General features: G+C 38.1%; 1 protein-coding gene across 1 annotated transcript in view; it reads right to left on the bottom strand.

The window, feature by feature from the left end:
- Nucleotides 1-4,850: 4,850 nt before the first annotated feature.
- The window catches only part of LARS2 (leucyl-tRNA synthetase 2, mitochondrial), an 84,045-nt gene continuing 64,860 nt past the window's right edge, over nt 4,851-24,035 (bottom strand). The window contains exons 16-21 of the mRNA XM_058036860.1: nt 22,966-23,148; nt 20,312-20,481; nt 19,241-19,318; nt 17,082-17,193; nt 10,566-10,693; nt 4,851-5,217 (exon numbers count right to left, since the gene is read on the bottom strand). Coding sequence (XP_057892843.1) covers nt 5,038-5,217; nt 10,566-10,693; nt 17,082-17,193; nt 19,241-19,318; nt 20,312-20,481; nt 22,966-23,148 — 851 coding nt within the window. The 3' untranslated portion in view covers nt 4,851-5,037. The remainder of the gene's footprint in view (nt 5,218-10,565; nt 10,694-17,081; nt 17,194-19,240; nt 19,319-20,311; nt 20,482-22,965; nt 23,149-24,035) is intronic.

The raw sequence follows: 24,035 nt of genomic DNA, 5'->3' as shown, positions 1-24,035 counted from the left end.
CTGTGTTTATTATTCCTGATCAGTGGATTGGATCACCTACAGCTGTTATGACTCGTACATATTTTGCTTCATGTATTGCTGGCACCAGGCAGAGTTATTGAAAAGCAAGTCCCTTTGCTCAGCAGCTTGCCTTGCGTGTCTCCTTTGGCAGTGGGACGTGGCTGTAGGGACAACCCTGGACCTTTTACGCTTGGTTTTGGCACGTGTAAAAAACTACTGGCAGGGGAGGAAGTTCTGAGCCATATATGTGAGTGTGTTGGCCACCCCCTTGCAGGCAGTCCAGAGAGCAAGCACAAAGCACACATTTCTACTCACGTAAATGTACAGGTTTTGTTTAGAGTTATAGTGAAGAAGACCAGGCTTCTCAAATAAAAGAATTATGCCAGGGCTGAGCACCACCAGTGCAAGCAGAGTGTGAATATTCAACTCATTGTACTTAAGCCTGTCCCATTTACACATTCCTTTGCTTAGTGAGAAACTCAGCAGCTCAGAAGGGAGAGCAAATTGGTGTGGCCCAGGCAGAGGAGCATGCCAGGAAATGTCCTGGAAAGCTTTGTATGGAAGATGGTGCTGGATGGCAACTCCCCAGGGCTTCAAACCAGACCTGAAGTTTTCCAACCCCAGGCTTACCTGAGTGAGAGAAGTGCCACGAGTCACAAAGGCTGTGTGTGACTTGGGGCCTCTTGGGACAGACAGGGTTAGTGACTGAAGACTGCTTTGTGATACCGGAAAGCCACATTATTCAGGAAAGGGAAAAAAATTCCCACCTTTCCTCCACATGTCAGGCAAGATCTCTTTTATCATCTGGGCTGCAGATGAGAGCTCTGATTCTCTCCCCTTCTGCACAGAGATAATGCTTCAGTTCAGTTCTGCTAGGGCTGGGAGATGCTTAATACTCTGTCTCATCTACTGTGATCAGCTTCATACTACTACTTTGAGACATAAACCCCATTTCCATGAAAAAGACCCCTAAACTAACCACTAACCAGTTCCAGCAACATTTTTTAAGGTCAAAAGCAGACTGATGGTATGTATGTTCACCACTCAGGTTCTGTGGTGACAGACCGGGTTTAACACTGAACGCTTGTTCAGCTCAGTCCTTCAATACAAAATCAGCTCAGATCATTGAAGGAGAGGACTGATGAAACATGGAAACAAAAAAAAAAGCATCCAGCAAAGCCAGCATATGTACTCTTCCAAGTGGGTAAATATACATTAATAAAACCAATTCCATTGTAAAATGTAATCTCATCTGTAAACTGTAGTAAGTATTGCAAAACTACCAAAAAAAAACCCACAAAAAAACCCCAAAAACAAAAGCTACCTCAAAACACCAACCCACCAACCAGCCCCAATTACTTCTTCATTTATAGCAAGCTTTTAGAAAAACCTCCCATACTGCAAACCTCCCTAGGAAGGAACCAGCAGTGCACTAGTTAACATTCTTTCTAGTGCATGTTGGTTGTGAAAGGTTTAGAGGATAGGAATAGCTTTCTGTGAGGCTTTACACAGAAGGAGGAGAGACAAAGAGGAGAGACTGTTCAACCTGCCTTATATGTGGAAATTCTCCCTCCAAAAGAAACAAGCAGGCATTAGAAAGTCAGATGAGAAAATGTCATTATTAACCTGATGTCAGTTCTGTGGCATTAGTATGATAAGACAGCACACAGATTTTATTTTGCACCAAATCTCCATATTTGGGTTCTAATACAGGTCATGGAAATATAAATGCCTGTCCAGCAATGCTCCTATACAGGTTTTTTTTTTCAAAGCACAGGTGGAACAAGCTGGATAGAGAGCTATCAGTGTCCTTTATGTGATAGAAAAAGCTCTTTTGCCTTGCTGCAAAGCAGCACAGGTGTGTCCATGTCACCTCAGTTCTCACCCACACCAAATAACACATTTTTCTACACAGTGACGTCTTCCAGCACATTTCAGTGCCCCCATTACCCCAGCATCTGAGATCCTTTCTCATGAAATCAATGGCATAGGAAAAGTACTTGGTGACCTTTCAGGACTTTGCCAGCTTTGATTTTCCCAGAATCAATGTTTGAGGGCTGGATTTTTTTAAGTTTAGTCACATGAACAATTTTGGGGTAGAAAGTGTGGGTAGTAATTATTCTTTAAATCTGACAGTACTTAAAATAGAAATTCAACATAGATTGGATTAGTGCAACGGCCAATCCTCTATCCCTTAGATGGACAAGATGCTGAAAATGCCCCTTCTGTGTCATGGATCCATTTCTTGGAGCAGCTTGTCCTGGGCCTGTCCCACTGGGTTTAGCAAACCTCCCACATCATCTTTGCATCTCACTTCATGGAATAAGGACAGTGGCACCACGTCATTTTTACCGTGTGTGAATGCAGTGCAATTTGACTGCTCACCTGCCAGCACCCTTCCTTCTCACTTCTCAAGTGTCCCCTGCCCAGATTTCAACCTCCAGCACTATTTACCCACTGAGCTCTCCAAGGGGGCACAATCTATATTAGGCATAAAGATGCCTCTCTACTGTGGCACAAATAACAACTGCCAAATAAATAAGACTTCTGTCCTGAGTTATTTTACAAAGGCTGGGTAACAGGCTGCAGCCTGTATGTCATTATCAGACCCATCTAGGCACAGACCGAACCTGTGAGTCACAATTACTGTAAAACAAACGGTGATTGTGCTTCAGAGCAGGTCACCCTTGGAAGAAATGTCAGTGGCTGCCAGCACACAGCAAAGTTCTGCTGCTGGCACCTCTGCCATCCTTCAAACATACACTTAGCAGGGATTAGGCTCTGTCACACTGTCTGCATCATCTCTCTCACTCATTCTTTCACCACCTTTTTTGTATCCCCTAGACCACACTGAATTACAACTTACTGTAAACACACTGGCGGGACTTCTGACCTTACACTTTTTGTGAGTCTGCTGCTCACTACCTTTCCTTTTTTAGCCTGTAGAAATCTATTCCCTATTTTGATTTTTGCCTGAATCACCAAGTGACATCTACAATTCACTTCCTCAGGCAAGAGCAAATACCCTCAAGTGCTAACAGCAATAAACACTGTGGGCGGCTGCCCGGCCCTGCAGTGACTGCAGCTTTTGTTTAAAGGCACCACAGGGTTGCTGGGCTTACAACATCCTTCTTCATCCTTGTAAATTTATAAAGTTTTTATTTACATCAAACATGCCACATTCCCCCAAAGAAAAACTCTGTAAAAAGTTCTAAAACCCCCCACACCCTGGTTCCACAGGGTGTGCTAAACCTTTTACATAAAAAAAAAAGGCAAAAAAAGAAAAAAAGAAAAAAAGCAGGACAGGGCTGTGCTACAGATTTTACTTCAAAGGTTCTCTTTTACAGTCCTTTTAGGGGCTTCTGAACAGGAGTTTTATGAATTTATAACAACATATATGTCAGGCAGACACTGGAATTCAAATTATTTTAACTCCAACTAAAGGCCTGTGTTCGAATGTCTGAATGCATTCCTTTGTGGCTCAGATTTCTGGAGTCTTAAAACTGCAAAGACCATATCTTAATTGTAAATATTCAATTTCTAAGTCATTGTGGTGTCAAAGGACTGCTGGAGAGAAAAATCTGCACAAGTGTGGTCCAGGAGGAAGCAGGAATCAGAAGAGTTTTGTGTAGAGCCAAACATGCTCACTAAGCCTGGCATCTCTGTTATGCATCTGGATATTTGGTACCAAGAATGCATAAACCCCAAATGAATATTGGCATTGCTTAGCTAGTGCCCACAAGGCAATGTGATCAGTCTTGGGCCTGGTTGCTGAGGATCTGTGAGACTTATTTACTGTTATGTGGGATATTTTTCTTGGTTTCAATTCAGTACAGAGTCTGGATGCCTGCTGGGCTGGAAGGTTACTGCAGACCTCTGTATTTGCCTCGCTGGTTGTTACTGCTGATTTCTTAACTGTCAGAATGGCTCACAAATGGCTGGCTTATTGGACTAGTTAGTTGGATGACTGTTAAAGAAAAAAACATTCTTTCACAATGAACCCTGCAATTGTTTCCTTGGAAACTCCTTTTCAAGCATTTGCGGAACACAATAAATATTTCCATGTGGATATATCAGCAATGCAGTGTACAAATAACCTGTCTAGAATCAGGTATGAGAATGGCTTTATGTTTCAGGAATGTCTGATTGATTTTTAGAAACATGATGTCTATTTTCACTTAATGAACCCCTCAGAAAAAAAAAAAAAAAAAAGAATCTCAATTCAGGTTTCACAATCTAGGCACGACAAGAGCCTTGAGTGGCCTGTAAGTCTCTGAGATGGCTCATGCACAGGAAGCAACTTCCATCCTGTTCCATGCAGAAACAACCATCAATACTTTGCTGAAGTTTCACCTCTCATGCCTGTGCCAACACAAACACATCAGCTAAGAAGGAGAACCCTGGCTAAGGCAGGGCTTGGCTAAATAATCTGACCTTTTTCTTGGCTTGGCTCTGAAATTTATGTGCAATGTATCAAACCACCCCATTCTGGCTACCTGCTGTGCCCAAGGCCATTGGTCAGCACAAGAAATTATTTTTTAAATTAACACTTTGTAGTGTTTTGTAGTGTTTCCTTCAAACTTTAAATGCTAGTTAATGGTAGGGCACCCAAACATGAGATCCAGGGAGCAAAGCACACCTAACATTTGGGTTAGCACATATCAGGACAGTTGTTTAGTCCTGGAATCACATTTATGCATCTGCAATTAGCCAAGCCAGCTTTCCAACAGGATATATTCCCGAGGCTGACACTAAGCCCCATGTGCTTTCTTCAGTTACATTCTGTTACAATTGTTTAGTTCTTCTGTGCTTCCTTCTCTTTCTCCCAAAGAATAAGGACAAGCAGCATCTTACCGTGACTCAGTAAGAAACTTTAATTCTGCACATTTCTCCACATTGAAAGGAAGATTTAGCAGCAACCTGATTTTAACAAGATTTCTTTCCCACCTTTACATGAAGTGAAATAACCATAACTGCTCTTTTTGGTTTCCACCTCAGAAGATTCCAGATCCCTTTTGCAGTCCAGCAGAGCCTTTACTATTCTTGCACCAAGAAGTTGATAAGGGCAGTTCTGGGAGACAGAAAGGCCTTTTTAATGGCTCGTCCCTGCAGGTGCTTGGCTCCAAGCTCACTCTGAAGAACGAGCTCCTGGACTTCTTCAAAATTGCGGGCTGCTTGCTGAGGCACAGAAACTTTGCCACAAGCTTTGTTATTGATCTGAAAGAGAGGCACAAAAACAAGAAAAAAAAGAAGTTTAACTAGACTGTTTCCTACAATTTAATTTCCTGTATCTAACCTATCTTTTTACAAAAGGAAAGGGGGAAAGTGGAATAAACACTTTTTTCTCCAAACTCACACTTTCTAAGTAGAGGATAAAATTCTTTCTATCTCCTGTCCACCTAAGATAAAACTCTGATTCATGATACTCAAAAAAAAATTGGAGAAGTGGCCACAGGAAGTCTCAGTTTTGAAGACAGCAAGCAGCATGTGACTGTGCAATGCAGTGATCTTTTAATTTTAAAAACATGACAGTCATATAGGCTGCATGAAATGTCTGGTGGGAGTCTTGGTTTGTACATACTTCTGGGCAGCAGCTTGGATTCTTTACAGCTAAGCAATGTCTTGCAGAGATTCAAATGGAAGATTTATTATTTTTAGAAAAATAGGCTTTAACTTAGTGTATGTTGCACTCATTGTTATATGCTGCACTCAACCCATGGCTCATTAATCCAGCAGTGACCACAAGGACGTCAGCTGCTCACTCAGCAACATCTTCCTGTGTGGGGCTGCTTTTCAGTGCAGCTTCCACCCTGCTTTTGCTTCAGGAGGGCAGAATCACATAAGTAAAAATGAGTAAGCCCTTTGGTGGGAATCACCTCAGTTTATAAAATGGTTTTATAAATCCTTTCTGTCATCCAGTAAGGGTAGATAACAGAGAAAGACTACAGAGCCTGACTGAGTACCTTTCTGGAGCTGGCATAAAATGAATTATTACAAAGGCTTTCAGATTTATATGGACTATTTTCAGTGGCTTAATGAGAAGAAGGTCAATCACACATTTTAGAAAATGAAACAACTCAAATCTTTTAATGCAGTTAATTGCATTACTTGCATAATAATCTGTATATGTACTGCAGATTTCTGAGCCCTAGGCATCATTTCAGGGAGATTTCAATCATCTAAAAGAAACACACATTGCTTCATGTAGTTTGGACATAAAAATGTTCATGACTTGGTTTTCACCTGGATTTTATCCAGGATATCTCCATGCAACATACAACAAAGCCAGAGAAAGACCTAGGTCACTTACCTAGTTTGTATTTTGTTTGTATTTTATTTTAATGAAAATAATTTGTGCAATTCTCTGAAAGAGGAAGTTGGGACAGATTTTTAAGGAACAAGATGGAGTCTCAAATGCAGCAAGGATGAGCCACTTCTGTTTTTTGACTAGTCTTGACAATAATTTGCAGTGATGTCAGTAGGCTTTTAATTACTCCTACAAGCACCCATAATGTGGCATCATAAAAGGCTGACTGTGTTAAACTTTGCCTTTAGCATCTGGTGTAAAATAAAAATCTTTGAAAAACACATAGGAGTTAATTTTTAAAGCTTTTGTGAAAAATAACTACAAACAGTTCTTTCTGACAGGACACTTCAGAGAAGAAATGCATTCTACAGGAAAAAGAAAACAGTAAAATCCAAAGAGATACAGTTTTAGTGGGAATATAAAGCAAGCCTCTCAGTTTGCTGCTAGGACACGCAGCCTGCAGTTCAAAGCTATGCCTGCCCAGTTAAAATGTCATTCACTGTCCTCCATCATGCAAATTAATATGTCCCAGTGGATGGATGTTGGCAGGGGGAAATTTTCCACAGCTAGCCTATTTGGTGCTGTTCTCAACAGAAGAGCCAAGCAGCCTAAATCAACTTGGTAAATAAATGACTGCTAGCGGTTGTGTTTTCCTAGAAAGGTTGAGAAGCCTGGGCGACCTGGCTCTGTGTACCTTCCCACAGCACATCTCCACCTTCCCACAGCATGTCTCCTGATCTTCCCACACTCTGCTCTGAGCTGGGACCATAACTTTTATCAAACAGCAGATTGGTTATGGTTTCACCACGTGTTTGAGCATGGCTTTCATTTTATCATAGGTATCATGAAGCATTTTACCACTATTCTTAAAACAGGCAGCTGCAGATTTCATCACATGCTGTGTGTAACAAGCATCCTAGTCACATATCCTTTTAGTCCAGGGCTTAGGCTCTCAGCAGGAAAAATGCCTTCTGCCATTTCTGCATCTCTCTCTGTGTATCTCAGTAGACCAGCACAACCCCTGGCATTTCCAGGTGAAAGTGCCACACAAGAAAACTGGGTGCTGGTAGCCTTGTTTCTCTGACAAACCATGCAAGAGGAGAAATACACAAGTCTTGGGTCCTCTCTTCCCCTGAGGAAGGAAGCTGTTGCTTTTTTCTTCTCTTCTTTTCTCTCATTTATTTTTTTTCTTTTTAACATTTGACATTCTACACTATTCCAGATCTACAGAGAGCCAGTGGTAACTAGAGAAGTTATAAAACTTGAAATGAAATCACAGAAGACTGAAAAATAAGCACCTTGAGGCTGGAGAGAGGAATTTTTAATTCAACTCAAATATTTTTTTACCATTGATGCATAATCCTTCTGAGAAGTTAGAAAGAAAATAAATATCTGAGCACTGTTAGACCTTCCTCATATGCCAAAGCAAGGAAAATGACACCAATTTTTTTCTTAATTTATAAAAACATCAGTTATAAGACCACATCTGCTAACAGTTCTGCACCACCTAGAAAATGTGAGGAATGCTAGTCAGAAGTATTTATAGGATGAAATGCAGACTTCATTCAGGTCAGATTTTTCAGAGCATTAATAATATACAGTATTATTAAAAATACTCAACTTTGCAATAATATTTAGAGGAACAGATACTGTGCATACCCAGTGAATTTAAACGTCTTTCTTGTAGGCAATTTATATTGTTTCAGCCAAGGATACAGGGAGCTGGTCGCTTTTGTTGCTTTGGTTTAAATATGGAAAGACATAACTGCAGCACAGACAGGAAATAATGAAGTATTTTGTGTGAAGAGAAATAAACCCAGAATGTCTCAGCAGACAAATCCCTGGCAGCCTGAGGCAGTTTGATGGCTCCAGAAGAATAGGGTTGTGGCCCAAAGACTTGGTTTGACTGTACAGCCTTGTGAAGAGACACTGACTCTTTGCAAAACCAATTCCTCTGTATGGCGAGTGTTTCTTGGTTTAATGAAGGCAATTTATTTTTGCAGCCATACAAAAACCTTCAGTGTCCACAAGAATTCCCACATTCCATGCACATTCACATTCCCTGCTCCCCCATACCTCCCTTTTGCTTTACTCTTACAGTAGAAAGGCAGGCACACTCTGTAGGCACTATTGCTAAGAATTACTCCCAGTTCAAAAAAACAACTTGTCTTTCTGTCTTCCAGTCACTTGCTTTCTCAGAAGGAAGGTGTTTACATACATCATATAATTCCATGAATATATGACTGAGACCCCAGGGTTTTTTTTGTCTTATTACAACAAGACTTACACAAGGCTTTGACAAAGTCAACCAGGAAAAGAAACAAAAATCATTTTAATACAATAAATTAATTAAATTTTTTTTCTTGTTCCTTTTTATGAGAAGGAAATTTTCGTGTCAGCAGAAAAATATCAGTGAAATATTTAGGTATTTTCATGTTTGGTTGTGTAGTCTTAAAAACATTGTGTCCAGAGTTTTCTCTGTGTTGCTGAAGTTGTTATTTCAAAGATATATTTAATAACATGTTTGCTTTAACCACAACTGCGAAGACGTTTCTAAAATTACACCATTTCTCATTCATGACTTCCTTATAAACTGAACGCTGGAATTCAAGATGTTTGCTAGCTGTGGAGGCTTATTTTGGGCTTGAGAGAAGTGATCACATCTCAGTGAAGATTTTTACTGTTAGAACTAAAAGCTTATCACTTAAAGAAAGAAAGAGAGGGCAAGAGAGAGGAAAAAAGCAATTCACCCACAGTGACTATTAGGCTAAGTCTTCTATTAACTCCAGCTGGCAATTGAGTCCTTCTTGGTTTGGAAAGATGACAATTGAAAATTTCCTTCAAAAAGACATACTCCTTGGTCTTTCTTAAGTGCGTATGTTTAATGTTGGAAAAACAAGTGCTTTAAAATTATTTCTCATTCTGTTCAAATAAACTGACTCAGAGATCGGGCAAGATATGAAATTATTTGCAAAGATACTTTGATTAAGGAAATATAAAGCAAAATGGCTTCCCCTAAATTCAACCAATCTCTTCCCTCCTGAAAAAATTCAGCTCAACAAAAACAACCCAACTGCTTTGCTCCCTCCCCCAAAGGGGTGAACACAAAAAATACAACTAAAACACATTGCTTCTGTTTCTTCTACACACACAGAACATACAGTTTTACATGACCAAATGACATTTCTTCTATAGGCTCCATTTTCATTGACTGTCCAGAAACACAGAAAGTGTTTAAGTTGAAGCGTTACATTTAATTTAGAACATTAACTTTTAGAATGTTAGCATTAAAGATTATCCTTTGGGGACCAGTGAACAAGGCAGGAGACTTCAGATCCGGTAGTGTGCAGCTATGTTAATTACTGACTATCACACAGTGCCTGAGCATGAGGAGCTTGAAGGCAGGCGGAGCAGGAGCCAGCCAGTGAAGAGCTGAGTCCCTGCTCAGGGATCCCACACCTTTGGCTCCAGGCATCCATTCCCTCTGTGCCCTGTCTATGCTTTATGGTGCCTGGGAGCATCCTGAACACATGCTAGTTAACTAGAGCCATAGCAAAGAAGACAGTAAACTACTCTGTGCACACACTGGGGAACTGGAGGTTAACTAAAGGTAGCTACAATGTGCACTCTTCCAGTGAACAGTCAGCTCTTTCCCTGGGCCACAAAGGGGCTTGAGCCCAAAAGAGAAATTGGAAGTTATAACACACTTCCAAACATAGCTGGTTTTCTCAACTCCATTCCTGCAAATGGACTCTCCTGACATGTGCCAGAAATTCAGGCCAATGCAGATGGGAAACATCATTTGGCAAAAATCACAACTTAACCAAGCTTATGATTGGTTCTGTTAGGGAGCAATAGCACTACTGGCACCACAAGAAATATCACCCAATTATACATTTGTGTACAGGACTGAGTTAATAAATGCACTGTCAGGCAAAAAATCTGGGCCTAGTGATCCTAGTTTCGACTGTATCATCCTTGCCCATGGCTGTTCATTGGTCAAATCTCCACAGGTACTAATATACAGTCACTCTGAAAGATTTATACTTAGGGCATCTCTCTTCCAGACTCACTATATCTTTTTGTTTAGGAAACCATTTTAATTACTCAGCACAACTGTTACAGCAGCTTCTATTTTGAACTTTCACTGGGCCATTTACTATGGGAACTGACTTCCACAAGAGAAGAAATTCCATCATCCTCTGGGCTCATAACTCATTACTTGGCCACTACTGAAAATAAATCAAAATGCTCTTACCAGTACAGACATCTCCACAACATCTGATGGCTGAAGGTAAGCTGGATCTACTTTGGGCCAGGACTGATGCAGAACATCAACATCCCAGTGATGATGAGTACAAAGTTTATTCTGCACATGTGCCAAACCTGGAAAATGAAAGCAGTAAAACATTCATCTGTACATGGTAACCAGAACATTTGGTCTCTGGAATTTGTTTGACAAACTGGATCAGGATAAAGCTGACTTTAAAAGCAAGTGCCATAGGAGGAAATAACATTGTTTAGATTAGCATACAACACATTATAAACAGAAAGATTTAAATCTTTGAAGTATTTGTTTTATACCATGAGTAAGGATATTAACAATGTGGGCACACTTTAAATTTAAATTAACACTCTATAACTTTGCCAAGAGTGCAGAAGACTGCTGCTTATTGTTTTAAATTGTAATCCTGCAACATAAGCTGACCTCTGCTTCTAAAAGTCAACCATAATACTGCATTTATTTTCAGTAATGCCACCAGTTTGATTAGAATTTTACTAACAATTGAGAATGATAAATGATTATGCCTCATTTTACCAGCTGTAATATGCTGGCTAGTTTCTAAATTTGCAAGTCAAGCTACTTGCAAGATTTTCTCTATTTTGTGAAGTATATTTTCTCACAAATTAAAGGTGATACAAAGGAATGCCTTGCAGAGCTTGCTCTCCTTCTTACGATTTTTACATTCTGAAACATTTTGTCCTTCAATTTTATTGTTAAAAATTTCTAAAATGGCTTTAAGTGATCTTCTTTTATTAAACTGGTCTTCTCAAGATAATTAATTTCTGATTTGTTTAAGTAATAGGAGAATAGGATGCAAGTCATTCTGAAGCTGCATTCTGTAACTGAATAGAAGCTCCTGAGTGGGATTTATGTTGCTGTTTACTGCAGCTATATGACAAAATACAAAGATTTCATTTAACAAGATGCTGTCAAATATAATTAATATTGATGATGATGACTCTTGTGATTCTGACAGAGCCAGGAGATTTTTTAAATTAAAAGCATTCTCTGCATATGAATAAGAACACAGACTAAAACTTTTTATAAGCACATGCTTCCTTCAGGGCTGCAAAATGAAATCTTTTCTGGATGTGAAATTTCTTCTGGTTTAGGGAAACTCTATCAAAAGCATAAAGAAAACCCATTCACACAAGACTCACTGGTGAGACTGACGCACTGAAGCTGTTCAAAACAGCAGGACAGCAGCCACAGGCACCCACCCAACCCATGCACAGAGCATACATCAATTCAGCTCGCTGGGTTGTTCAGACTGATACGGTGAGTAACAGCAAACAGGCACATAAAGAGCAAGTAGCTTCCTCCAGAAAAATCCACCACATTTTTGTCAGTGCTTTTTTGGACAAAGTGCTTTGGTAAAATGACACACAGCTGTGCTATTTGCTGAGTGACTCAGACAGGGACAGTGGGGAGCACTGATAGGAGCTATTTCTAATGGCAAGCAAGAACATGCACATTTCCTAATGACAACACCTATTTGTTAGGTAAATAATTTATTAAAACACCTCAGTGACACTCATTTTGGGCATTCTTTTTTTCTTTTGAAGCAGTACTCAGAAACTGAGAGAGCAAAAGATAGGAAGTCAAGCAGAAAACAATCTTCATATTGATGATTCATTATCACATTGACTGTAAAGAAAACAGCTGTTAGATTCTTTCCTTTTTGGCTTCTGAACACCCAGATGACTTCACTTCTTTCCAACTGATCACATGCTTTGTGGCAGAAGCATGCATGCTGGCCATTCCTTATTTTACTGTTGAAGAGAATTCTTCAAACTATTTAAAACCCACTTTCTGACAGACAAATTTCTATCTACAAAAGCAAAACCAGGGTCCCTTTTAATTCCTGTGGAGGCTGTCAGTCTTAATAAACTGACCAATAAAAAATAATCAAAATTTATCTTGAAGCAAAGTGTGAGTAAGCTCAGTGTCAATCTTTTGGTTCATTTTCTTGCTACAAAATGAGCTATGAGCTCATCCACAGAAAAAGAGAGTAGAAAAGTCAACAGAACTAGTTTGAGAAAACAGTTTGACAGGAAACCAAAATGAAGGTTTTAGTTATGTTGCCTGTTTGGCTTCCTGCCTTAATTCACATTCTGTAAGCTGTAGAACACAGAAAACATAATGATTTGGTTTGTATTTTCAAAATTCAACACTCTAAACCAGAAACTCCATCACTCTGATCCAGAATGGTGATTGATAAATTAAAAATGGACCATTTCTGAAGCTTTGATTGTGAAAACATGAAAAACATCTTTTGTTGTCTTACTGTACAGGAAAGTGCCTAGTGAAGTGCATTTTATGAAGTGGTGTGCATTTTGCATCATATTTTTGATGCATTTTTCTTACATGGCTACAGATTCTCTGGCAGATGCACGACAGAAAGATAAGAGTAAATTTTTAACTTACTGTAAGCTTTTTACTTATACGTATTCATCTGTACAGGACAGATCAAAGACAATACTTGTGTTCAGTCTGAAGTCCTGATCTTGCTATTGGATCTGCTTCAATGGACTTCTACTGACTAGCAAGCAAATATTAGAGCAAGGTTTCCCTAACCAGTAACTCACAGAACTGAAACCCATTTTAAAACACCAAGTTAAATGAGTACTATAGTACTGTAAATTAGCAAGTTGAGAGAAAGTGGGGACAGGACCAGTCTAACAACTTTTCAGCTCAGGGCAATGTTTTACTAACATTACAGGAGTATTTCATAAGCATAATACTTCCCCTAAGGTGCTATTTGACAGGGCAGAGCAGATTCTCATTTTAAAAAGATTTAAAAAGGAAGACGTGGGAGCAATCGTGTATCAGCAAGGTGTTGGAACAGAAAGGTAACTCTAGTCTTACAGAAAAAAAGCACTGGAAAAAAATTAACTGTAAAATTCCAGTAATTGTGCAGCTACTTAGACATAAAATTATGCAGGCCAAGGAAAAGTTGTAATTATGAAGTAAATTGAGAAAGAGCTGGCTTGTGACAAGCCCTGGAGAGGTTAAAGCAGAGAAGGAAATGAAGATGGAAGTCTTAATGGGTGATAAAAGGAAGCTAATGAAAGCATCTGAAACAATGGCAGTGTCAGAGTTTAGGACTAGAGATTTTCAAAGAGAACATGTTAGAAGATCAGAGGGGTAAGTACAAGATGACTCTGAGGGTGAATACCCAAATACTGCTAATTTAATTAAAAAGCTCGGATCAGGAGTGTGTAAGGGCAAGTGGAGAGACATTTTGGGTGAGTATCCACTTGCCTGTGAAACCTCTTTCTGGCATTGTTGCCATGTTACTTTGTTCTTGATATTCTCTTTACTATTTAATGAATCTTCCTATTTGACAGATTTGGGCAAGTTACATATCCGAAATTTCTTTCTGCAGCTCAGGAAGAATATGTCTGTCAGTCATATGTGAAACAATCTGCTATCTCAAAGAAATGGTAACAGCTGTTTCCAGACAGCTCTGAGAAAAGCTGTATTATACCACTGGTATAGTAGCACAGAACACAGAACTGAAAAGCCTGGGTTACTGTAAGCCAACTCTTGGATGTGCTTGCAATCCAGCAAACTCCACACAAACACTTTTAACTTTCTTAAAACAATCTGTCTTCCTCCATTTGAAAGACTTTCTCTACTTCCTCTTATGCTATTACTCTTGGAGACAAAAAATTAATTTCCAAATCATGTTTCTTATTGGATTTATGAAGAGGGATTTCTACATTCAGATTTTCAATTAAAACCTGCAACATCAATTAGCTTTTACTCAACTCCATTCTTTTCAGAAGCCTTTTTAAGCAAGGGCTGAATTCAGACAAATTTTTGCAACAGAGCTATTGTAGTGACAGTTAAAATATTGTTAAGACAGTGATACCATAACAAATTCAAAAAAATATTTCTAATTTCAGTATTTCCTAAGATGTGTTTATTGAAGGTGTACATGTCTTTCATGAGCCATCTCTAATAAAAATTTAGCAACTCAAAATAAGTAGTTTCATATCCTTGTCTGAACAGCAAAACACTGTACTACTACAAACAAACTAAAAAAAAAAAAGTCTCAAATGGTGTCTGTATATTCCTTAGATACAAGGTTTCAGGAAGGAAACAGATTTCCTCATCCTGTTAGTGTTCATAAACTGCCAAGATATCCAGCCGGATGAACTCTTCCCACACTGAGGGGCTACGGCTGCTTTTTATGTTATTGAGTGATAAACCAGCGCATTCGGTGCACAATTAACACCAGCAGGCTGACACACCACAACACCAAAAACTGCTCGTCCTCCGAGGCGGGAGAAGAACTTCTTCACACACAAAGTATCTTGGGTTGCGGCTGTTCAGCTGCTGAAAGGTGAGGCACTTACAGGACAGCATTCAAGCAGCTTCCATCAAAGCCTGGGGTCCACTGCTATAGGTGCAATTTATAGAACTAACACTATACAAACTCCTTTTCCTGACCAAGTTACAAAAGAGGAAGCAGCATTATCCTGACATTTAGATGCAAAGACAAGGTACAAAAGGAGAGATTTTTTCTCTCTGAGTATGAAGAACTAAACACAGAGAAAACTAAACAGAGTATTTAGAAACCTTAATTTTTGTATTGAAATTATTTAAAATAGTAAAGCATCATCGCTTATACACAACAAAGTTTGAGAAATTGGTTACATTAGAACAGCAAAAGGACTTGGTGGAACCAGAGTGCAATTCAAAACTTGGAGAATTTTTAATATGAAATCTTAATCCCAGGACAGAACTGATAGATGCTGGCTATTTCAAAGTAAAACAGTATTCTTACCACAATGCAGCAGTTAAATGTACACACATTCTCCTGATAAAATTGTTTAATAACTTCAGTATAATGCAATGATTACCATGCTAAAGGATACTGTCATTTTCAAATGTAGTAATAAAATTCTTCAGGCAGTAATCAACACACTATGGTTTTTAATGATTGCTGCACTGAATTACAGTGCACATGCCTTTGGACCACACAAGTAAAATTTTATCTTTAAATGCAGACAGAGGCTGAGGACAATACACTTCCAATTTTTATATGCTTCCTTTTGATTCTTACATCAGAGTGAGATACAGAAAATGTTTATCATTTTCATTCTCCAGTGATTTTAGTAGCAAGAAAAGACTTCCTTATCTGACATTCAAAACACTATAGGATTAAGCTTTGTGTTTGACAAGTTGTTAATTAAGATACCCTAGTGCTCTTTGTCATTTTATCAACCATAGCTGATAATTCTGAATTTCCTAACATGTAATAGAATTCCAAGTTTAGAAGGCACTGTATGTATAAGTAATGATCCTGAATCTCTTCTGTCTCCATCTCAACCAATAAGGAAAACAGTCATGCTAATTGCTTTTATTTAGCATTATTTTAATTAGATGGCACATCATCGTATATGACCAGATGGATCCTGTCTGATGCCACTCTTTATTCCAGACTTAAACTCCTAGTAAGACATTTTTAAATCACTTGAAATGAAAACACACACAAAAAACCCAACCCACTCTCCCTACTATATCTTCTTGTTTCCACAGGCTCCGCTTCTTTGTTACTGCTTTGAACAAGTACAGTCTTTCCTTGGCAATTAACATTGCAGGCCATGCCCAACACTGAAATACCATCAGTTTAGTAGCACTGCTCTGCAAACATTTGAATGCACAAACCATTGAAAATAAAACCATTAAAACAGCATCCAAAAGCTAACATTAGGTCCAAAACCACACAGCAGTTTGTGGCCAGTCACAACGCAGAGTATATTCCTATCTTCCCACATGCATCTTGGGACTTCTCCCAATAAACCTTACAATCAGTTGCTAAACTCTGGCATGCACATCCCTTATTTTACAGGCTTTAACTGTATCAGCACCATGAAACTTAATCCATTTGGTCTTCCAACCTGTACAGCTCTGACAGGTGTTAGAAAAGATACCCTTTTCTACAACTCCCATTCTCCATGGCAGGGTAATTTACAGCATAGTGTCCCTTAGTCTCTGGAGCATCCTAAAAGGACAGGATTTTTATTGAACATTCCTTTAGTCTTTTTACTATCCAGCCCTCTGATATGGTTTGGTTTGCCTGAATTCCTGAAGGAAAATATTTGTAGTCCAAAGGCTCTGACACAGTTATTTAAAAAAGGGCTGTTTCTGCCCTGGTGTTCAGCTCTTAATAATGCCATCCATATCCAGGAGCAGTTAGCAGATGACATATGAATTCCTCATGCAAGTCCTGTCTTGAATTTTTCTTCTAGCTCCCTTTCTCTACCTAGTTTCAACCTCTGTATGGAAGGAAAAATAAACTAAAGGCAGAAAGGAGAGATGTGGGAATGACCAAAGTTCAAATTTGTTTAACAATTATGAAAGAAGGTGACCAGCTAGATAAAGAATTCAGAGGTAAGTGACATGTGCTGAGTTACAGACATTTTTGCAAATTTCTTGTCCTTTTGCCTAGAACACCTGTATGAAGTTTATAAATACCTTTCCACATCTCTGATGCAATGTGGGGAGCCATAGGTGCAACCATAATGCAGAGGGAAGCCAAAGCATCTTCAAATTCTGTGCTGTGGAGAACAAGAGGCCGAGGAGCTTGCTGAGTGAAAAAGCAAGGAAAAAGAAACAAACTATTAACATTCCGAGGTGGGGAGGAAAGTAGTTTAATTAAGAAGAAAATGCAGTAATAAAACCTAAAATCAATGTCTATGCTAAGGAGAGTGCATTTTCACAGTAAATTGGAAACTTATGAAACTGGAGAATTAAAATCATAACTCTTGGTCATCGAGTGCTCTCTAACACTTAGAAGCTGATCCTGAAATGGATCATCCTGAAATTGCCATCATCATCCTGGTGAAGATCCTTGGGGATCTGCTCTAGCACAGAACTCTGAATACACACTCATGTGGACAAGAGTAGCCCATAAAACCATTTGGAGTGCTGCCTTTTCTAGAAGTGCAATCTTAGGCAAAACCAGAGCTATCTGAGAAGAGGTGAAGCACTTGTATATGACAGTCAAACTGTGCTGAATGCAACATAGATTTTGTTGGGACAAAGTTCCATTCTACAGGATCATAGAGTGGCTTCAGTAAAGCTGAATTTAGTGACCAAGTGAGGTTTTAGAGCTGAAGGAAGCTTTGAGAATGAAAGCACAGTGAAGTCTTTTACAGTTTTATGTTCTTATTATTTTAGTAAAGTGTCTGCCTTCTTTAGTATATAAAATGTTCAATTTCTGGCAAAAAGGAACTTGACTGACAAAATCTGAACTTCATTTCCCCATTTAACTCAACTTACAGAAAAAAAGATACAGCACTAAAAGTAATCAGATGAACTTTTTTATTCTTTGCCTAAGAGATCACATCCCATGGCAAATTCAGCTGATGCATTTATTTTGTAATCTATCTCTCTAATGAAACAGCACAAAAAAATGTCAATACATGTCAACTTACAAGGATTATTTGATGTGATGAAAACCCATTCTCATCAACTAGAAAATGGTCCAAAACCAGTGATTTGCTTGACCTCAAATGTTGTCAAAGGGCATCTTATCACTTATAGCGCAAACTATATTTGAGTAAGATTTAGCAACTGCTACCCACTTTCAATGTTTAATCCTTGCCCACCTCTCCACTTCCTCCTTTTAACTGGGAGCAAAAAGAGGAAGTGCCAGCAAGCTATGTGGAAACTTATTCTTCAAAGATACTGCACTGTCTTCTTTGCTCAAGAAATACATCAGTGCTCAAGTATCTGGCTGTCTGTAGGACTCTGAATTTTATCTTTTTTAACATTCATTCCACCATCCATTAGCCCCAAATGCCTATGAGTCATTGAAATGGAGATAAAGAACTGGGTGTTACCTTCCCAACACCATACAAGATGCCAGGCTTAAGTTGTTTCAGTACAGCACCTGTGCACAATGTACTTCATTTTTTGTTAAGTTCCTCGATTTTGCTAATAAGCACCTTGGAATTCATAATGTATAAAATGGTATTTCAATAAAGAAGCTAAAGCTTTCAAAATTATATTTAATTTCGGTTCAATATCAGGTTACCATTATATGCCTGAAGGACTGCTCAACCAGATCTAAGAGTAGTAACAAAAACTAATGATAATAGTTTATTATTTTTAATCTATTACCACTGGCTGATAAACAACATAATCTAAATTAAAAATCTTAAAACTTAGGTTCAGCAGTGTAAGCTGTCTTTGAGGACTGACTGTGTGTGATTTTCCTTGCAAAGAATAACCCTTTTAAAATCAGAATATTTGGTAATTCTATAATGTACTACTATACCTAGCTACCTATGTAACTTGGCTAAAATCAGGAGAACAAAGAACAGAACTAAACAAAATGTATCCTCTTCAAATTACAGGATGCAGACATAAACATCAGAATCTGGTCTAATCTGATCTAATACCATCAAGCTCCTCCTGCAAAACTGTTTATATTTCAGGGTTACAGTGATACCAGAACATGCTTTTGAACTGAGTGTAACTCAACAAGGCTCTTGACTCAGTAATACTGGTTATGAAGTTAATGACTTACAGAAAGCTGGACCTACAGTTCAGGTAGTTCCTGCTTGGTAGAAAGACTGACAGGAGCAGTGTCTGAGAGGAAAATACCTTCATTAATATCCCATACTTACATGGAGTACATTTGTGAGGCTCATCAATCGGGAAATAGCTGCATTGAACAAATGATCCTTTGTGAAGTACTCGGTTACCTGTATTAGAAGAAAAGGTCTGTCATTAATTACTTAAAATTCTCAGACTCAGAATACTGGGTTTTTAAAAATGGAAAACAATTACTGGTAATCAATTTCAATTTGTGAAATATGTGCATCTTACCTAAAGTGAGGAAAATCACTTTAGTACACAAACACATCATATGTGCAATCACAGGTGTGGAAGGGAAAATAATAATCATATAAAAATTCAATTGATTAGCTTCCCTTCTGTTTCAAGATTTAAAATGTTTCAATCAATGAAAAATGTGCATTGTTCACCCTTTATTTCCTTTAATAAAATATCTTCCCTTTGCCCCTTCAAGAGGCCTTCTCTCTTGTAAATCCATTTATACTGGTGAAAACTTGTTCATAGATTACAAGATTAAAATTATAAAGTCTGTTAAATGATCTGGAATATCCCTCACAGCAGGGTTTAAACTGGCAAAAGTTTTTATGCACAGAAAATTACTTGAAGTTAATTTTGCAGGTATTTATGTTTTCTTCTGAGTCTTGGATAACAGAATTTATACCAATCACAGCAGGAGACAACACATAACAAGAGATGAACAACCACTTCAGTATTTTTTTCAAGGCTATGCTAATATATTTTAACCAGTGGCTTTTTTCATTCTATATGAAACAGCAGGAACGATAATGAGATATGAAGCAAACAGACCAAAGCTTTTGTTAGGGTAACCTACAGAACTCACCTAAGGTTTTGTTACTTGAAATGGAGTTACTTGAATCCCAGATTGACAGAACTTTATTGTCATAACATTTCATTCCTTAATGAGGCATACATCCTTTAAATAAGTTTTGCCCCACAAAATTTGTAGGTAGACAAAATTATTTACATAAAGAATAATTCAGTTTAAAAAATAGCTACTCCTCTGGGGAAAAAGCTTTTGGCTCTGTAAGTCAAACATGTGGTTTTAGCACAACAAGCAACTTGTTTAGCAATTTAGAAACTATGTAAGTGTTTCTTTTAACCTCAGAAATCACCAGATTCTTCTGCTCCCAGATCTTTCTGGCTTCAGCCTTCTCTTTCTTATTCAGAAGCTCAGGATTGGGCATGATTCCTGAAGTCCTTGCTTCAATAAGTTTGGTTACAAGTGCCCAGAGGCGCACCTGCCATCTCTGAACACCGGGCATGGCATCAGCTGAGATTAATGAAAGATTTCAGAAACAAATGTCAGTTACAAGTAAAGAATTCAAAACTGTAAAGAAAAGCAGGACAGAACATTGGAGATAAACATTTTTAAAAAACACTCTCTATTTTAAATGAAAGACATCAATGCAATTAAAAATGTCTTTAGAAATAATGCTGAGTTGCTTGAATGGAAAAAAAAATCAGTAAGTATTTTTCTGCAATGACTTTAAAGCAGATATCTATAGCAAGAATATAGCATAGAATATTTACTAAAATCTGTAAAATAACCCAATATTATGTCAATGCTAGAATGCTCATCTGTTTTAATGACTCCACAAAGGAGTTGCATGTGCTCTCATTTTTCTGAACTCATGGCAGAATACAAACATACACACAAGTATGCATACACATACATTTTCAAATTGAGAAGTTTCTTTTCAGATTTGATTTCAGCAAGTATGTATATTTTTGTTGCTAGATATGCTATTGTGCTAATGAGTACAAGCTCACCATACTCACACCACAGGAGAAAATGACATGAGCCCTGCATTGATGCCCACCACTGAGAGGACAAGGAATTTAGTCTGAAGGGCAAACATCCAAAGGCTATCCCATCCAGAGGAGAGAAGGATCATGACAACTGAGAACCACTATTTAACATTCTCTGAATGAAAAAATTTCCTGGGATGGCTTTGCATGGTAAAGTTTTGGTAGGGATATGCTACAAGGATGACTCCTCTGGGAAGATTCTAGGGGCTTGCTCCATGTCTGACAGGGCCAGTTGAGCCCAGGAAAAAGGGAGGGATGAAAGGAAGGTGTAAATTTGGTTTTACTTCTCTTTACTCTAATTTTAATTGGTATTACATTAAATTAATTTCTCAGTCGAGTCTGTTTTGTCCATGATGGCAAATGCAGAGTGATCTCCTTGCCCTGACCTCAACCCATGAGCCTTTTGCTGTACTTTTCTCCCCTGACCAACTGAAAAGCAAGGAGTTATAGAGCAGCTTGGTGGCACCTGACATCCAGCCCAAGGTCAAACCCAACACAACCTGCCTAATTCCTTTAATTTAAACATTCATGATGTTGTTATCATCATAAATTCAGAACAAAGCATAAAGATATTTAAGAGATGCTTTTCACCTAACTTTCTATTTTCTTCTCCCCTGGAAATATCTTTAGGCAGCTAAAATCTCCTTTTGCTCACATTTTCCAATACTTTTAACATGAGATGATGCCAAAATATTCCTTTGTACTTCTAAAGTGGTAAACAGTTGGCTTCAATGACTAAATACATTTTTGCTAGTAGTATAACTGCGCGTTCTTAGCTTTCTTACAAAAATGTTTAATCACCAAGCTCTCATATACTTTGCAACTAAGATTTGGTACACATTATCCTCACAGTAATTCAATTATTCCATTTTCAAGATCAGAAAATACAGCAAAAAGTTTGTGCATCACCAAATTAGCTGCCTCAGAGGGAACTGTGTACCTGTGTAGTGTTTAGGATGCAGCTGTTAAGGCTCAGTTCTAAGTGACTCATTTTTTTAAGAGACCTCTTCAAATGCCTAGCTCTCTACTGTTGTGATTAGGTGGTGACAGAAAGCCAGCTGAGAACTCACAAAGCCCACTCCTCCAGTACATACAATAGTGCAACAATATATAAAGGAACACAAATGAATATAAAGCATGACAGACACAACTGAAATAAAGTTTAGTGCAGGCTGAACTAAGTGGCAAGAACTTAACATGTGAAAGAATGAAGAACTACACTTTTTGAAACCAAGAATGGAGTGTTTTATTAAAGCCTTATGAAACAGGAAGGTGAAATGTAAATGAATATATAAGACTACATTAAAATGTATGAACCACAGTAGATAAAAGAAATTAAGACCTTTCAGTATGAGGAATTGCATGACAGGAGTAAATAAATGCACAGGAGGGTAATTCCTAACTTACTCAAGAAGTAAGCTCATAAAAATGTCATATCTAGAAATATTAATTACTAGGAACTTCTAATGAGATTCTTTCTGAAAACGATTTCATAATCCAGCTTACAAAAGCCATTGCATGTTTGTTAATAAACAGAAATAACAAAATATTGTAAAGTTGCATCTCTGATCTGATATTATTAGAAAAAAACAGATTATAAAGAAAAATAATTTTCAGTTAATCAATTATTGCTAATTAAAAAAAAAGATAATGAGGTCCAAGTTTTCAGAAGAAGATGCAACTTAAGAAATAGTTTTTGTATGTGCTTTTAGCTTATAAGAGGTAAGCTGCTTGCAATAATCTTGTAAGATTGCCTCAGTGACAGCTTTGTGACTCTTTCCTTTAAAAGAAACAAACAATAAAACCTGTTTATGATACTTTTTGATTAATTTTTTCCAAAACTTGGGCATGAAGAACTGTATTAATTTTGTGTTTAAAATATACTACTTGAGAAAAAAGAAACAAGTCCACAAGAAAACAAACTACAGAAAATAATCTGACTCACTTTTAGCATCCCACAAAATGTCTTGTTCTGGAGGAGCAGCAAACAGGATGTAAAGGCGCAGGGTGTCGATGCCATACTCTTTCACTATTTCCTCGGGGTCTATTCCATTGTACTTAGATTTGCTCATTTTTTCCCAAGCAACTTGGAGCTTCTCACCAGTTTTTAGGTGGACTGGTTCACTTCCTAAATATTAAGACATAAAAAAACTACTGAAACAAATTTTGCTCACTTGTAACAGCTATTAATTTTGTTCCCTAAGCATGAGAAGAAACAACTGTTGCTAGCATTTTGGTTTTTTTTTTTTTTCCAAAACAGCTTAAAGAAGAATACCACCCATTCCAAACACTCTTTTCCCTCCCAAATTTTTCTTGTGGTAATGTTCTGAACACCAGTAATATCCTAAAGCTTCCATCACATCATGATAAAAAGTCTCCTATCACTTGGAAGCTGTATCTGGCATGCATCCTAAGTGCTGCCTTGACAGCTCCCGATATTTAAACTTTTTTATAACCATGACATTTAAAACTTTCCAGATAGGTGTACTGATTTGATACAATTCTGACCTGCACTTAGCTTTTGCAAACACCAGAGTTACAGGTTCCAACTGCAGTAAGTTATCCTGAAAAGAGTGTGTTTTCTCTTGCATGAATTTAGAGACAGAGTGGGGCATTTACAATTAAAAAGGTGCAACTGAGTAAAACCCTCTGCTAAAAAAACTCAATCCTTTCTAGAAGAAAACAGGGTAGCAGAGAGTGGTAAAACTTAAGAGGGTGAATTGGTGGGTTGATTTTTAACTCTTACAGGGTTTGTATTCAGTGCAAACGAGGACGTATGAGAGGAATGCTTAAGAGAGGCAAATAAGACCAAACATTTTTGTTGCTACAGGTCCCATAGCAATGACTGGTCCAGCTTATGCAATGAAGGCTCTGCAAAGAACTTGAGAATGAGCACTGTTTCCTAAAGGTTTTACATTCCTAATACCTACTGTATACACCTGCACCTGTGTTAGTTTTGCTGCAATGTTTTTGTAGGTTGTCTGTTTGCTGGGCCTAACTGGCTCCATTCAGCAG

The sequence above is a fragment of the Melospiza georgiana genome, chromosome 1 (assembly GCF_028018845.1).
Source record: "Melospiza georgiana isolate bMelGeo1 chromosome 1, bMelGeo1.pri, whole genome shotgun sequence".
Classification (NCBI taxonomy): domain Eukaryota; kingdom Metazoa; phylum Chordata; class Aves; order Passeriformes; family Passerellidae; genus Melospiza; species Melospiza georgiana.
The sequence above is the reverse complement of the archived record's forward strand: the minus strand, read 5'-3'. Positions and strand labels throughout refer to the sequence as shown.